This window comes from Solanum lycopersicum, chromosome 3 (genome assembly GCF_036512215.1).
Source record: "Solanum lycopersicum chromosome 3, SLM_r2.1".
Taxonomy (NCBI): Eukaryota; Viridiplantae; Streptophyta; class Magnoliopsida; order Solanales; family Solanaceae; genus Solanum; species Solanum lycopersicum.
Window position 1 is genome coordinate 17,387,213 of NC_090802.1, and position 17,907 is coordinate 17,405,119.

General features: G+C 36.5%; 1 protein-coding gene across 1 annotated transcript; it reads left to right on the top strand.

Moving 5' to 3' along the window:
• The first annotated feature begins 7,956 nt into the window (after nt 1–7,956).
• LOC138347437 (uncharacterized) lies at nt 7,957–17,704 on the top strand. The gene is made up of 3 exons (XM_069295732.1): nt 7,957–8,243; nt 8,358–8,589; nt 17,525–17,704. The coding sequence occupies exons 1-3, from the start codon at nt 7,957–7,959 to the stop codon at nt 17,702–17,704; spliced, it is 699 nt and encodes a 232-aa protein (XP_069151833.1).
• Nucleotides 17,705–17,907: the final 203 nt, after the last annotated feature.

Genomic DNA, 17,907 nt, shown 5'->3' on the forward strand with positions numbered 1-17,907 from the left:
GGGTGCTACGTGGGAGGCCGAGCGCGATATGAGATCCCGCTACCCCCACCTTTTTAGCTCTGGAGGTTAGACTTCATAGTCTTAAGTCTAAGTTTCCTTATCCCTCCATTCTTTGTTGCTATTACTGGATTGTGTATAGTTACTATGTTATGATCTGACTGGCATTACGCGAAATAGTTAGTAGTGTCATTCGGTGACAAATGTTCCTAAGGAGGGGATAATGTAACAACCCTAAAAATGGATATGCTAAGGAATGCTTAATGTGTCTTGAACACCTACGTTAGACGGGGTTCACACGGATTGATACGCGTAGAACCAGACCATTGAACCCTCTCTACAGCCAATCCAACTAACTTGAGGAGTAATTTAAAATAGAAAAGGTTAGTTCCAGCCATGTAGAGCTCTTGAATATGAAGACTTACTCGTATGAGTCTTTACCGGACTTAAAAAAGGAAAATCTTAGGTTTAAAGGGTCTAGGGGTAAAATGGTACTTTTTAAGGATAAGGGTAGCATCTTTATTACCCTAAATATATAATTAATTATTTAATTATTAAGGTGGAGGGGCATTTTTGGGAGAGAGGGCCGAAAATTGGATCTTACAGTGAGGTCTTGCTCCACCCGGGTTCGAACCTAGGTGGAAGCGATGATTTGAATTGTTTTTATTTAAGTTTGTAAATTAATGGAATTAATTAAATTTATTATTTATTATCTGATTTAAAATAAAAAGGAAATTAGATTTTTGTACCATTTAATAAAACCTTATTTGATTAAGTATTAAACTAGACTCTTAAGCTAAAGAAAACTCTCACCTCTCACGTATATGTCTCACTTTCACGATCAAACCAACTCCATTTACATTCTCTCTGCCAAATAACGTACAAGAACAGAAAATTTACCAATGTTCTTCACACCTGAAGAACTCACTACGAAAAATAAATTCAAACACTAAGCAAAATACATTAATCCAAGGGAGGATTTTCCGTCAAAAGTTTGGTGTTGAAACTTGGTTTTGGACGTGAATGTTGGAGTAGGTTTGGGAAGAAACTTCAAGGTTTGAACGTCATAAAATGTATGGGTTCTCTTCTCTCTTAGTCCCTTTCCCAAGAGACCCCTTCAGGTTCAGTATATTCTAATCCGAAAACGCGGATTGTTCCCTGTTGCATGTCCCTGTCACTAGCTCCCATTAATTCGTAGGTTTGGTATGTTTGGTGGTAGATATTAGGCATGTAATCTGTTTTTGTGATGAATATGTTCATTAGAGTAAGTTTGGAATTGTATGAACGACAATCTATGTTTTTCGAAAATATGTGCTTGTGTGTGAAATGTTGCCCGTGACCTGTGACTCTCGGGTTTAAGGATCAAAATATATAATGTTTTTTGTTGTATTTCATATGCACAAACTTGCTTCAAGCCTGATATTCATAAGTTATGTAAAAATTCTCATTTGGGTGCAAAATAATAGTCAAATGAATCCATGTAAATGCACCTAAAGAACTCACTAAAAACTACTTAAAACGTCTAAGCATTTAATGTGAAAGAGGTGAGGAACTAGGCTGTAAAAATTTTCAGCATCTTGTTGATGAGTTCCGTCCAACGTAAGGGTATTATCATGCTATGTAAAAATGAATTATTATATGTGAGGACACTAAAGATCGAACCCTTGAACTCACTATCTTAAAAATTGTGAAAGTAAGTAAGTTAAAATAAGGTGGTGAGGGGGATTCTAACCGTGGTTTTGGCTGGAAAATAAAGTTACAAAACTAAGAAATGACAGGAGTGGGATTCGAACATACAACTTTTAATTAAGACTTAAGGAAAATAAAAGAAAATAAATGTTGAGGCACGTGGGAATCGAACACACGACCTCTAGGCTGATTTAGGGAATTAAAGAGAAAAAAATAAATTGAGGTTGTGGGGATTCGATTCCACACCCTCATGGTCAACTCGAAAAAGTCAAGGAAAATGAAATTTAAATAAAAGGGGCTGTGGTGGTTCGATCCCACAACCCCTCGGCGAAGAAAGAGAAAATAAAGAAAAAATTATAAATAAATGAAGGCGTTGGGGCTTGATCTTGGGTCCCCAAGCCATGTGGACCAAAATAAAATAAATGAAAAATGTAACTGTTGTCCAAGGATTTCAAAAACGGGTTCCCTTGCCCAAATTTCGTATTGATACATAAGTCATACATGAATTAAATGTTCAAGAATAATGCCGCCTACTTAGATTAAAATTGAGATCTAAGTATACATACATGATACATAAGTCTTGTAATATATAATATAAGGAAGATATGAATCACTTAAACGAACTATGAATGAAGCCTCATGGTTTGTATGTATAGACCCATAAGTCTAGCATACGTTTAAAAATAAGTAGACCTAAGATGTAAGTAATGAAATGACGTAACCCTAGAAGGGTTAAGTACGAGTTTAAAACACACTACATGGCAAAGTGCATTGGCATACGATGAAATTAATATTATGTAATGAAATAAGAAACCCTTGAAGGGTTAAGTACGAGTGTAAAACACACTAAATGGCCAAGTGTATTGGCATATAATGAAATAAATATTATGTAACGAAATGATGAAACCCTAGAGGGGTTAAGTAAGTGTGTAAAACACACAAATGGCCAAGTGCATTTGCATATGATGAAATGAAAATTCACATAAAAAAAGGGTGAGTAATTATGAAGTCCAAATATGCTAATGTTAATGAATGTGGTGACAACATGATAAGAGGCTAATGTGAAAGATGAGAGCAATATCAAATGAGCCTAACTAAATGTTACCAAATGTACTCACCTATGAGAGTGTAAAGCTAATGAAGAGACCAGTCTCTATGAACACTCTAATGAAAGTATTGAGAATAATGTATACTTAATACCAATGATGAGATGATAAATCATCTATTGAGTTATGATGTCCTCATAGTATAAGCCAGCTTCCATGACATATGAGTTGAATGTAATAGAACTTTATACTGAGCACCAATAGGCTAGCTATAAGCAATGATGCCTTCTTTTAGTAAAGGCGGAGGTTCACGTAACTCTCATGAGATGAGATTGTCCGACATGCTAGGTATTGGTCTCCTTATATCTTCTAGTCTTTAAACCTATACTAGCAATATAGGGATCAAGCAATGTTTAATCCCATGTACGCTAGCATGTTTTGGGTCACTTTGTCCGGTGATTCCACCTCTTTTTGGTGTGGGGGAGACACTAGATTTCATGATGCTCACATGATCTATGTTGGTTAAAGTTAAAGTTGCCCATAAATAAATGAGGCCAGCCTCAAATAATGCACATAATGAAATGATTGATACCAAAGGTGTTAGGATAGGATAATCAACAGGTGAGCTAGACTTATGTAATGACACTAGGTCATTCTTGTTCATTGCACAGCAAACCCGATGAAAGTCTTAAACTACATCCTAGGTATAGCTGATGTTTACACTAGTTTATGAATGAATAAAATAAAGTACGTATGAATGAATGAAAAAGACTCTATGTTTTCTAAAGAAGGATCCTTAGTTAAGGTCCCATATGTTGAGCCCTCATTTTTGGGAAGTCTTAATGTTAAGTCCATGATTCCAAGGTCTCATGGCATATGAACGAATGATATGAAAGATGTTATGTTCTATATTCAATATGTTATGTGCTACATGCAATATGTTGTGTGCTATGTGTAATATTTTATTACTGTGTGCAATATGATAGGTATGATGATGCATGCTACTCTCATGGCATGACTTTCCTAATCCAAATTTGGAAAGCTTACTAACTTTCCTAATCCAAATTTGGCAAGTCCACTGACTTGCCTTTCCATAATAATGTTGTTAGGAAAGAGTTGTTCTTACTCATGCATGTCCTTGGTGTGTGCTTGCATATACCCCTACTTAGTACAAATGTGTACTAATCCCACACAATTCTACATTTTTAGGTGCAGACACAGGTTGACGTTAGAGCATATAGGTTGGCGTTGGAGCTATCCGGACGTGGAGCTTTCATCTGGACTTGGTAGGCCCTCATGCTTTAGAGGATGTCTAATGTTATTATATTGATTAGATGTAGTCTATAGCTGGTGGATCATGTTCCACTAGTGTTTCTTTCTACTTTTGTTCAGCCATTGTATTGGTGCCGTTTTTACAAAACATATGTTTAATAAAATTATGAACTGATTCTTTCATTTGATTATCTCTTTATAAGATGGTTGATTTGGGACTGCATATGATGTTAAGTAGTATGTATACATGTATGTTAAGAAACAAAAAGTTTCAATTTTTCCTCTAAAATTAACCTAGATGAAGTAAGAATGACGTATGTTGGCTTGTCTGCAACCTCTAAGATTTCAACAACGCCGGTCTCGTCTGGGGTCTAGATTCTGATCGTGACAAAGTTGGTATCTAAGTGCTAGATTAAATTCCGAGGATAATAATTTCACATCAACCATATTGAGTAGCTCCTAAGTCATGGTAGTGAAGTGAACCACTATCCTGAATTAGAGACTGCAGATACGTAGGAAAATTTCCCTTCTTCTGATCTTATCGTGCATTTCCTTATGTATGATTTTGGTGTTATGAGCGTGTTAACATCAATCCTTGTTGTTATTCAGAAAATTAATACTAGGATAAAAATTGGTAAAAGGAGAGGAGGATCAACTGCTGGGGTTAATCAAGTTCCACCTTAGGCTCTAGTTGAAGGAGTGGCTATGCCGGTTAAACCTGCTGGGTTGACTAATGCTGAGGTGAGGGATCTCTAGCCTATACGTAATAGTACATCACTATGCAAGCCTAGTCCATGACTGACTATGTCAACCAATAGAATGTTCATAGGGAGAACCCCCCGGTTCGCAGTATGGTTGATAGGCTGAGAGACTTTACGAGGATGAATCCTCCTATTTTCACAGATTCTAAGACTTTGGAGGATTCTCAGGAGTTTTTGAATGAGGTGCATAAGATCTTGCTGTCTATGGGAGCCAGAGATACCGAGAAAGAAGAGTTGGCTTCTTATCAACACAAGGATGTTGCACAGACTTGGTGAAAGATGTGGCAAGATAGACGAGTTTTGGACGGATTTCTCATCACTTGGGAGCTGCTTAAGATAGCTTTCCTTAAGAGATTCTTTCCCAGGGAGATGAAGGAGGACAAGGTTGAGGAGTTCATCAACCTTAAACAGGGATCCATGATAGTCAGGGAGTATTTCCTGAAGTTTGTTAAGCTGTCCAGGTATGCTACTTCCCTTATATCTAATAGCAAGGATGAGATGAGCAGGTTCCTCGCAGGAATCAACTGAGATATGGAGGAGGAGTGTCGGCCTTTGCTGCTCCATAATAACATAGACCTATCCAGGTTGATGGTACATGTTAAGCAGGTAGAGGACAGCCGGAAGAAGAGGGTGTCCATGATGCTAGGAGGCCTAAGCCTCAAGATAAGGCAGGTTCTAGTAATTGAGGCAACAAAGATAACATTCGTGTCCGTGAGCAGCCTAGATTCAAAAAGGGGCAACCAAGTTCAAGGAACTCTAACTCTCAGATGATTACAACACCTAGAGGAGGCAGACCCGAGCTCAAGAAGGGCAATGGAGGTTAGATGCAATGTCCCAGAAAGGACTGTGCTAAGTGTTACCGTGCTACCAATGGAGAGTGCAGACAGGGAACTAATGCCTTCTTCGGTTGCGGTAAGAGCAGGAACATGGTTAAAGACTGCCCACAGAAAAGTGGTCAAGTTGGAGGTAATGCTCAGCCTAGGCCTAATCCATAGGATGCAGCAACAGACGAGCCTCCTAAGAGTAACAGGTTTTACGGCTTGAAGGGCAGGGAGGAGCACGAGAAGTCCGCTTATTTGGTCACAGGTATGATACAAGTATTACCAACTTCTGTTTATGCCTTACTTGATCCAGGGTCTACGCTTTCCTTTGTAACTCCTTTACTTGCTTTCACTTTTTAGATATTGCCTGAAGTTCTGCGTAATCCTATAGTGGTTAGTACACCGCAAGAGAAAATGTAAGAACTGATAGAGTATACAAGGATTGCCCAATAGTTGTATGTTGTAAGACTATGTGTGCGGACTTGGTTGAGTTACCAATGCATGATTTTTATGTTATTCTTTGCATGGACTGTTGTAGTAGGGTTGTAAGATTTCGTTTCCCTAATGAAGAAGAGCTAGTCTGGGAGGGGTACAACTCAAGTCGTCCTAATCCCTTGATTTTTAACCTTAAGGCTAATAAAATGATTTCGAAGGGGTTATTGTGTCACCTTATGAGTGTTAATGATTTATACCATGAAATTTCTTCCATAGACTCAGTGTCCGTAGTGAATGAGTTCCCATATGTATTTCCTGATGATTTTCCTGGAGTTCCTCCCCATTGAGAGATTGACTTTGATATCGACTTAGAACCTGATACTAAACCAATTTCAATTCCTCCTTAAAGAATGGCTCTAGCTGAACTCAAGGAGTTGAAGCTGCAGTTAAAATATCTCACTGATAAGGGTTTCATTCAGCAGAGCATATCCCCTTGGGTCAGTCCAGTGTTGTTTGTGAAAAAGAAAGATGGAACCCTTAAAATGTGTATCGATTATCAAGAGCTCAACAAAGCCACTATCAAGAATAAGTATCCACTTCCCAAAATAGATGACTTGTTCTATCAGCTCCAAGGATCTAGTTTATTCTCGAAGATTGATCTTCATTCAGGGTACCATAGGGTTAGGGATGGAGATATCCCAAATACAACATTTCGTACCCGTTATGGTCATTATGAGTTCCTAGTTATGTCATTTGATCTCACGAATGCATCAGCTACATTTATGGATCTCATGAATAGAGTCTTTCATGAATACCTTGACTCTTTTGCCATATTATTCATTGATGACATTCTCATCTACTCTAAGACAACGAAGAGCACGAACAACATTCGAGACTAACCTTGCAGGTAATTAAACAACATTAGTTGTATTCCAAAGCCAGGAAGAGTGAATTATGTCTTAGATCAATGACCTTCCTGGGTCATGTTGTGTTCGACATTGGTGTGGAGGTAGATCCCAGGAAGACTGAGGTTGTTAAGAACTGCCCAAAACCTCTTACTCCCAAAGGTATTTGTACCTTCTTGGGATTGAGTTGTTATTACTGCAGGTTTGTAGAGGGATTTTCTTCCATTACTTCTCCACTCACATCTTTGACAAAGAGCAAAATTCAAGTTTTAATGCGCGGAGGCTAGTGAGAAGAGTTTCCAAGAGCTCAAGGACAAACTTACTTCAGCCTTAGTGCTTACTTTGCCTAAGTGTTGGAAAATTACACTGTTTATTATGATGCATCTAGGGTTGGTTTGGGTTGTGTTCTTATGCAGGTTGGTAAGGTGATAGTTTATGCGTCCAGACAACTCAATGTGCATAAAAAGAATTATTCCACTCATGACCTGGAGTTGGCAGCTGTGGTGTTTACACTGAAATTGTGGAGGCACTACTTGTATGGAGTGCATGTGGATGTGTTCACAGACCATAAAAGTCCCCAAAAAATGTTCACAGAGAGAGTTTAATCTACGTCAGTGGAAATGGTTGGAGTTATTGAAGGACTATGACATGAATGTGCACTACCATCCAGGTAAGGATAATGTTGTAGCTAATGCTTTGAGTAGGATGATCATGGGAAGTAAAACCCACATTAAGGATGGGAAGAAGGAGTTGGTGAAATATGAACACCGACTGGCCAGACTAGGTATGTCGTTAGTTGACTCTACTAGTGGGGATGTTTCAGTTCATTCTAGTTCTGAATCATCCTTAGTAGTTGAAGTCAAGAAGGGTCAACATCTTGACCCTATTTTGATGGAGTTAAAAGACTCTGTGCTGATGAAGATGAATGAGTCTTTTGCCTTGGGAGGTGACGACATACATAGGTACCAAGACATGCTGTGTGTACCAGATGTTGATGACTTGTGGACTAGGATTGTGGGAGGCCATTAATATGGACTTCATGGTTGGTCTTCCGAAGACTAGGAGACAACATGACTCCATATGGGTTATTCTGGACAGGATGATTAAGTCTGCCCACTTTATCCCTGTGAAGTCTACTTATATAGTGGAGGATTATGCGAGGCTCTATATTGATGATATTGTGAGATGGAATGGGATTCATTTGTCTATTATTTCAGATAGAGGAGCTCAGTTCACTTCACATTTATGGAGATCTTTCCAGAAGAGCTTAGGCACGGAGGTGAAGCTTAGTACAACCTTTCTTCGTCAGATAGATGGGTAGGTAGAGCGCACCATTCATACATTAGAAGAAATATTGAGGGTGTGTGTGATTGACTTCAGGGGTAGTTGGGACGACCATCTGCCTTTGATAGAGTTCTCCTATAATAATAGCTATCAATCTAGCATTGGGATGGCACCATTTGAGGTACTGTGTGGTAGGACGTGTAGGTGTCCAGTTGGGTGGTTCAAGGTTGGAGAGTCATCCATTTTGGATCAAGAGATCATTCATGAGGCCTTACGGAAGGTCAGGGTGATTAGGGACAGATTGGCTACTGCCTACAGTCGGCAGAAGTCTTATGTAGACAACAGAAAACGACCCTTAGAGTTTGATGTTGGGAACCAGGTCTATTTGAAGATATAACCTATGAAGGGGGGTGATGAGGTTTAGCAGGAAGGGGAAGTTAAGTCCAACGTATGTTGGGTCATATGAGATCCTATAGCGTGTGGGAGAGGTGGCGTATGAGTTGGCATTGCCAGCGGATCTAGCTTTTGTTCAGCCAGTCTTTCATGTCTCTATTTTAAGAAACTGCCTAGGTGATGCAATATTGACTCTACCTTTTGAAGGTTCAGGTTTGATGAAATTTTGTCCTATGGGAAGGTACCTCTTTAGATTTTAGACTAACAGGTCAAGCGGCGGAGGAACAAAGAGATTACCACAGTGAAGGTATTGAGGAATAATCATCTTGTTGAGGGTGCTACGGGGGAGGCTGAGGCCTATATGATATCCCTCTTCCCCCAGCTATTCAGCTCTTGAGGTTAGACTTCATACTCTTAAGTCTATGTTTCCTTATCTCTCAATTCTTTGTTTCTATACTTAATTGTGTATAGTAACTATGTTATGATCTGACTTGCATTACGCGAAATAGTTATTAGTGTCATTCGGTGATGAATGTTCCTAAGGGGGGGATAATGTAACAACTCTATAAAGGGATATGCTAAGGAATGTTTAATGTTTCTAGAACTCCTACGATTAGTCCGGGTTCACACTGAATGATACTCATAAAACCAGACCTCTGAACTATTGCTACATTCAATCTAACTAACTTGGGATTTACTTGAGCTAGAAAAGGTTAGGTCCATCCATTTAGGGCTCTCGAATACCAAGATTTACTCGGATGAATCTTTACCGAACTTAAAAAGGGAAAATCTTAGGTTTAGAGGGTCTAGGGGTAAAATGTTCTTTTTTCAGGATAAGGGTAGTATCCTAATTACCCTAAATATATAATTAATTATTTAGTTAATAAGGTGGAGGGGTATTTTGGCGAGAGAGGGCCAAAAATTGGCTCTTAGAGTGAGGTCTTTCTCCGCCCGGGTTAGAAACCTAGGTGGAAGCGATGATTTAAATTGTTTTTATTTAAATTGCTAAATTAATGGATTTAAATAATATTTATCATTTATTAGATGATTTAAAATAAAAGGGAAATAAGATTTTTTACCATATAATAAAACATTATTTTACTAAGTCTTAAACTAGACTCCTAAGCCATATAAAACTCTGACCTCTCACGTCTATCTCTCACTTTCACGATCAAACCAACTCTCATTCACATTCTCTCTGCCAAATACGTACAAGAACAGAAAATTTACCAAAGTTCTTCACCTTTGAAGAACTCCCTACGAAAAATAAAATCAAACGCTGAGCAAAATACCTTAGTCAAAGGGAGGGTTTTCTGTCGAAAGTTTGGTGTTGAAACTTTGTTTTGGACGTGTATGTTGGAGCAGGTTTGGGCATAAACCTCAAGGTTTGAACATCATAAAAGGTATGGGTTCTCTTCTCTCTTGGTTCCTTTTTCAAGAGACCTCTTAAGGTTCAGTATATTATAATCCGAAAACTAGGATTGTTCCCTGTTGAATGTCCCTGTCACTAGCTCCCGCTTATTCATAGGTTGGGTATGTTTTCTTGTAGATATTAGGCAGGTTATGTGTCTTTGTGATGAATATGTTAATGAATGTGTGTTTGGAATCGTATGAACGACTATCTAGGTTTTCCAAAAATATGTGCATGTGTGTGAAATGTTGGTCGTGACCTATGGCTCTCGGGTTTAAGGCTAAAAAAATTGAATTTTTTTTGTTGTATTTCATGTGCACAAACATGCTTAAAGAGTGATGTTCATAAGTGATGTAAAAATGTTGATTTGAGTGCAAACTAATAGTCAAATGAATCCATGAAAATGCACCTAAAGAACTCACAAAAAAATATTTAAAAGGTCTAAACATTTAATGAGAGGTGAGGAACTAGGTTGTAAAAAATTCCCACATCTCGTTTATGAGTTTTGGTCAAGCTAAGGGGATTATCATACAATGTAAAAATGAATTAAAATATGTGAGGCCACTGAGGATCGAACCCATGATCGAACGGTGGTCTTGGATGGAAAATAAAGTTATGAAAATAATAAATGAGAGGAGTGGGATTCGAACCCACAACCTCTCAGTCAGACTTAAGGAAATTAAAAGAAAATAAATATTGAGGAGTGTGAGAATTGAACCCACGACCACTAGGCTGATTTAGGGAATTAAAGAGAAAAAAAATAAAGTGAGGCTGTGGGGATTCGTTCCCACACACTTATGATCAACTCAAAAAAGTCAAGGAAAAAGAAAGTAAAATAAAAGGGGATGTGCGAGTTCGATCCCACAATCCCTCGGCCAAGAAAGAGAAAATTTAAAGAAAAAAATTTTAAAAAAATGAAGGCGTTGTGGCTTGATCTTGGCTCCCCAAGCTGTGTGGACCAAAATAAAATAAATGAAAAATGTAAGTGTTGTCCAAGGGATTCGAAACCGGGTTCCCTTGACCAAATTCTATATTAATACATAAGTCATACATGAATTAAATGTTGAAGAATAATGCTGCCTACTTAGATTGCAACATAGATTTTGGCATACATATAGAATTCATAAGTATTGTTCCATATAATCTTAGGAAGATATCAATTAATTAAACGAACTATGAATGAAGCCTTATTGACTGTATGTATAGACCCATAAGTCTTGCATAAGTTTAAAAATAAGTGAACCTAAGATGTATGTAATGAAATGATGTAACAATAGAAGGGTTAAGTAGGAGTGTAAAAAAACTAAATGACCAAGTGCATTGGCATGCGATGAAATGAATATTATGTAATGAAATGATGAAACCCTAGAAGGGTTATGTACTAGTGTAAAACACACTAAATGGCCAAGTGCATTGGCATACAATGAAATGAATATTATGTTATGAAATGATGAAACCCTTGAAGGGTGTAAGAGTATGAAACACACAAATGGCCAAGTGCATTGGCATATGATGAAATGAAAATTCACGTAATAAAAAGGGGTGAGTAATTATGAAGAGCCAATGTGCTAATGTTAATGAATGTGGTGACAACATGATAAGAGACTAATGTGAAAGATGAGAGCAATCTCAAATGATCCTAAGTAAATGTTACCAAAAATACTATCCTATGAGAGTGTAAAGCTAATAATGATCCACTTAGTTGAAGTTTTCTATACCGCAAGCAGGTATTCATAGTTTTTGTAGTGTGGGCGATATAATGTATCATCACATAGCTCATAGTGATGATTATCGTTTAGAGAATCTCCCTAATAAGAGTAAAGAGTATGTTATTGTATTTTTATACATTTGAGTTTATATCTTTTTGTTTAAAAAAGCATTAAATATTGCATTTATTATTATTTTTTTAACATTCTAGTTGAGTTTAAGGTGAATATTGTCTTGCCATGTTATTAGTTCATTCATATATGTTTAATATTTCCCCTTATACAATTATTCATTCAATGTACTAATGTCATTCGACCTGCATCATTTTCTGATGCTGATACTGGTGTCCGGGTAGTATCCTCCAATCCATTTTTGCCTTAATCTTTTATTGATTTTTGTAGCTTTCATGTAATTATGTCTTGAGTTCAATCCTTAGTGATTTCACTTATTTTACATTCACTTTTAATTACATTTTATACCACTTTGATTGGCAGAACCCAACCTACCAAATGCTTAAAATTTGTTCAGTATTTTCAGGTCCTTGTTATCATCATTTGTTCATTAGATCTTAGGACGTTTCATGAATCATTTGGTGAATCTTTCAGTATATTTTTTCATTGTTATATTAAGACAAGAATTACCATTAAATTCAGCAACATTACACCACATTTGCACATAATGATTTACACAAACATTTGCACAAATATCACTTTTCACATACTTACGGTTGGCATAAATTAACATGCTTCCAATTCCGAACACATAATCAGGAACACATTATGACAAAAATAAAACTTCATACATAAATTTCCAGCAAACATACCAACAACATGATCTCTAACCTATTTCAGATTGAAATCAGAAGGATTCTAGGGACAAGGAGTTCGACAAGAACGGGAACAACCCTTGTTTCAAAATCCTTTGAATTAGTGGAAAGGAAATTCTCTTGGAGAAAGGACTCCAGGAGAGAAACCCATACCTGACTTTAGTGTTGTCCAAAACACGACCTGCTGTCCAAAACCCTCTCCAAATTAAATGTCCAAGTCCCGAAACATCAAAACAAAACTTGACTTGCGTATTAGGTTTTGTTTAACGTTTTCGGATTGCTTTCTCATTTCTGTTTTGCTTGCAAGTTCTTCAAGTGTGAAGAAATTTTGTTTTCTGATTTTTTCTCATGTTTGGTATCCATAAAGTAAATTCGAAATGAGAGAGAGATAGACGGGAAGGAGAGAGAGAGATAAACGTGAAAGAGGTGAGTGGCTAAGGATTAGATGAAGTAGTTTATACTTAGTCAACTAGGACACTTTCAATCTTTGAAAATCTGATTTTATTAGTTTAGTTAAATGACCATAATCCAATTAAAAAATTAAATTATAAACCTCAATTTAATCCACTTAAATGATGCTTCCGTCGAGGTTCAAACCTGTGACGTCCCCATCGCAAAAACGGGTCCCTCCGGGTCTACCCGACCTAAACTGCCCCATTAATTAATTAATTAATTAATTAATAATAATTTGGTTTTCCTTTTTATTAAATAATCATTTAAACATTAATTAATTAATACACCAATATAAATAATCAAGTTAAATCATTGCTCCTACCTAGGTTCAAACCCGGATGGAGCAAGATTTTGCTCAATGGGAAATTTTGGCCTTTTCTACCCAAAATGTCCCTCCACCTTATTAATCAAATAATTAATTGCATATTTAGGGTAATTCTGGTACTACCCTTATCCTGGAAAAAGACCATTTTACCCCTAGACCCTTCAAACTTAAGATTTCCCCTTTTTAAGTCTGGCAAAGACTCGTCTGAGTAAATATTCATATTCGGGAGCCTTACATGGCTGTACCAAACCTTTACTAGATAAAATAACTCCCCAAGTTAGTTATCTTGGCTGTCTCAAGGGTTCAGAGTTCTTTTCTACGCACATCAATCCGTGTGAAGCCGGTCTAATTGTAGGCATTCTAGAAACATTAAGCATTACTTAGCATATCAATTTTTTTAGGGTTGTTACACAAAGTTTGATCATGTTTAGGAAAAAAAAGTACATATGAGACTAATTTTGTACTTGAGTAGCTTTCAATAGCTATTGTGCCTTTCCTTTTGCCTAGAAAATGATTCCTATTAACAATTATGACTTTAGATATTTGTAACTCCCTAAAAATATCTTTATCATGAGTCATATGATTTGTACAACCGCTATCAAATAGCAGCTTTTGCTTGAACTTCTACTTGAAAAATAAGTAGCCATAAACAATTGATCTTCTTCTCGATTGTCTGCAATTTGAACTCCATTTAATTGTTATGGTCATTTTTCTTTGCAAATAATCTCAGAATGACCAAGTTTATGACACTTTATGCATCTCATATCATCTATTTCCATAATTTTAAGTGTGCATGATTTCTCTTCCAACAATGCTGACATTGTGGATATTTTCCACTTTTGTTGTCGTTGCAAGAATTGCTCTCAGTTGCAGAAACTTCTGTTTATGTAGCATATTCATTCTTATCTTTTGCTTCCTACCCTTGCCTATGGCATTGAACTCATGCCTTGCTTGCAAAGATCCTTCAACAGTTGCCTCGTTCCTTAACATTCTTCTCTTTTCATGTGCTTGTGAGAAGTTTAAAAGTTTTGCAAAAGTAATTTTTAACAAATCTTTTGTATTTTCTAGTGAAGCAATTGTTGCTTCAAACTTTTCACGTAAATTAACAAGGATTCTCTGCACAATCCTTGTATCAAAAAGTTCGACCACAAGTAACTTTACCTTACTATCCAAACTAATAAGTTTATCTGAGTAATCTTTGATTGTATCGAATTCCTTATTTTTTTTTTTGAAATTCTCTCACCAGAATTAAGACCTTCATGCTTCGAATTCTTTCATCTCTACAAAATTAATTTTTAAGAATGTCCCGTATTTCCAAAGTTCGTTTAAAAGTTATGATTGTGGAAAAATAATAGGAGATACTACAATATAGAGACATGTCTTCACCTTTAACTTCATGGTCTTCTTATTTTCATGGGTTTTAATCTAAGCCATTGGAGGATTTCATGGTAAAAGAGGCACTTTATAATCCTCCTCTAGTGTCTCCTAGAGATCACATACATCCATGTAGGCTTCCATCCTTACAATCCAAATTTGTTAGTTTTCATATTCAAAAACTGGCAGATTTTAAGCTATTGTAACATCTCGTAACTCGTATAGAAAAGAATAAGCTAAAAGAACAAAGAAATCAATTTTGGAAAGAAAAGGGAGAATCTGGAAAAAATTTCTAAAGTGAAGAAAGTGAAATTTTGGTTATTTTCAAGTAGTCAGAACTTCTACCTCAGGAGGAGTTAGATTATGTTCTTTATATGGTTGGAAAGACCTTTCCAAAGGATTTAGAACAGTGCCGAGTTCACACAATTTGGATATGATATGAGGAGATATATCTTCTCATAGTTAGATTGTTGAAGTAAAGAAAGTTCAATCCAAATTTAAGTAACGGCAAATTAGTCTTTTTATCCATTAATTTCCAGATTTATTTGAAGGGTTTATTTTGGATAAAATAACTTTTAGTTTAGATTAAAAAAAGTTATTTTAGGTTTAGGGTTTGGAGAAAAGAGATGAGAAGAAGGAAAAAAGACAAAAGATCAAGAATTTGTTAAGAACGCTAAGGTTTTGCGAGTGGAATTTATCGAGTGTGATCCCTATCAAGGTATTTGAGATCTTTTTGTGTTGGTTTAGTTCAGAACACACCAACTTGTTTAATTCAGCAATTATGAGTAGATTTAATGATGAAAAGTGAAGTTCTTGAAGAAAATTGTTAATTTTTTGTTGGTTGAGCTGTTGCATGCCTAGAGTTCATTTGATTCATATTTCCGGGTTGATTTTCGAGTTTAATCTAATGGGTATTGAGGGTATGAATGATCCTAAGTTTTTAGGGAATTAACCATGAGAGCTTAGAGGGTTTAGAGATGAAAAACATAGAGGAAAAGTTAAAATTCCTACGTGTAAGGTTCTGGGGTGCCGACTCCATAGCCCCACAAGAAAGTTTCTATCTTTAAGGCCTTGGGGCGCCGCCCCAGCAAGAGTGCCCCATAATGGCCGCTGAATTTGCAGCCTGGCGCTCTATGCCTTGAAGAGTGCCAAGAACTTGGAGACCCCATTAATTCCCCATCTTTTTGTACTAGTTCCTAAGTGATGTACCCATGTTTCTATGTTGATTCCAACACAATAATGTACATCTAACATCATGAAATCATCCATAAACATGATATCAAGAACCTTTGATCTATAGTCCGATTCAAGGAAAGTTAAGATCAAAGTCATAGAATTCAAGATTCAAGTCTAAAAGTTAAGAAGCAAGTCAATGTAAGTTCTTAAAGTTTTATATTTAACAAACATTTTAACTTTGTTTTAAGGCACAATTATAAGTCAAGCAAAGAATAAAGAATTTAGCTTATTTATCAAAAGTTATAAGAGAACTAAGTATTCCCTAAGAGTTACAAATGTTTTCACACTTTGAGCAAGAAAGGAAGATAGACTTCCAATAAAGACTTTGTCTAGTTTTAGTAAAAAGGAAAATATGATTTCCAAGAAAGATTTTAATGCTATGTTTGAGCAATTACCTTAAACCAGAGAAGAAGTTTTTTTAAGAACATATGAGCTAAGTATTTTGGGAGTAGTATTGAGAACCAATATGGGGATGCGAGTTCATATTAACTCAAGCCCCCATAAACCATGTAGCCAACATGAACAAAAGAAGGATCATAGTTTTTAGATGATTCCTTAGTGTTTTTTTAGCATAGACTAGTAGATCTACTTAGTAGTTTAGGTTCTATATTGACAACAAGGTATAGGACGATCCTCTTGCAACGTGAGGCAAGACGTTGTACCATCACTTAGGCTCATAGTGATGGTAGTTAGTTAGAGAATCTCCCAAAAAAACATGTTACTTTCATATATCAGTAAAGTTGAGTTTGTTATTGCATTTTCTTTAATGAACTAAGTTGTTTTACTATTTTACAAAGCTTAATATATGTCACATGTGTTTTATTGATTTATACTAAGTGCACTAATTTATTATTTGAGCAAAGCCAAGGTAAGTTTCTTCTTACTCCTTTCAATCTTAAAGTTGTTCTTTAGCATTCCAACTCACATGCTCGTACATTCAATGTACTGATGCATGTTGGCCTGCATCGTCTTATGATGCAGACAAATGCAATCAGGATCAGCATCCAGTGCCCCATTTATCCAGTTTGAGCCCCAGAGTTAGTGGTGAGCCTCCTTGTATTCCGAAGGACTCTTTTATTGATTTCCATGTTTTTAATTATAGAATGTTGAGAAATTTTTCCCAACATTCATCTTATTATTATAGAGGATTCATAGACAGATAATCATTCAGACTGTTTAGTTTGGGTATCTCTTTATCTTACATCTCAGATGTTCTAATTTTGAGATTTAAGTGTCATTTTGGCAATGACATATATTTAAGTTATTTTTATAAGAATTTTACTAGATTTATCGTTGAGTTAAGTAAGCAAGCCAAGGGTTCACTTAAGACAAATAATGGTCATTGGGCGCAGTTCACGTCCAATGTGTAGACCCTGACGTGAAAAACTTCGTATCATATCACAAAGTTCTAGAGTCCAATGGAGTTTACGAAGTCTTGTATGTAGAGTCTTAGTAATCAGTGTAAAGGTGCCACATCTATAATTAGGAGGACACAAAATTTAGAAATTTCTCACTTCTTTCTTATTCATTTTTGTGCGTTAGAGTTTACCCTAAAGTCTCTTTCTAATTTGTTCTTGCATGTGTTTCAGATAATCATGCCTCCACAAAGAGCCACAAGAGGTCATCCATCTAGGAGGTGTGTTGAACCAAAGGAACACGAGCTACTCAATGCACTCAAAGTACAACCTCAAGGGGAAGTTATCAATGCTGAGTTCCATGAGGCTATCCGGATGCTAAGCCAAGCAGTGACTAACAAGGTCGGGCAATAGAGAGGAGTTCGACAAGAAGAGGATGACACCTCAAGGATTCGTGAATTCCTGAGAATGAATCCTCCCAGTATCACTGGTTCAAGCACTATTGAGGATCTAGAAAACTTTTTGGAAGAGTTGAATAAGGTTTTCAATGTTATCCATATCATTGATGTCGATAGTGTCGAGCTAGTTGTATACCAACTGAAGAATGTGGCTAGGAA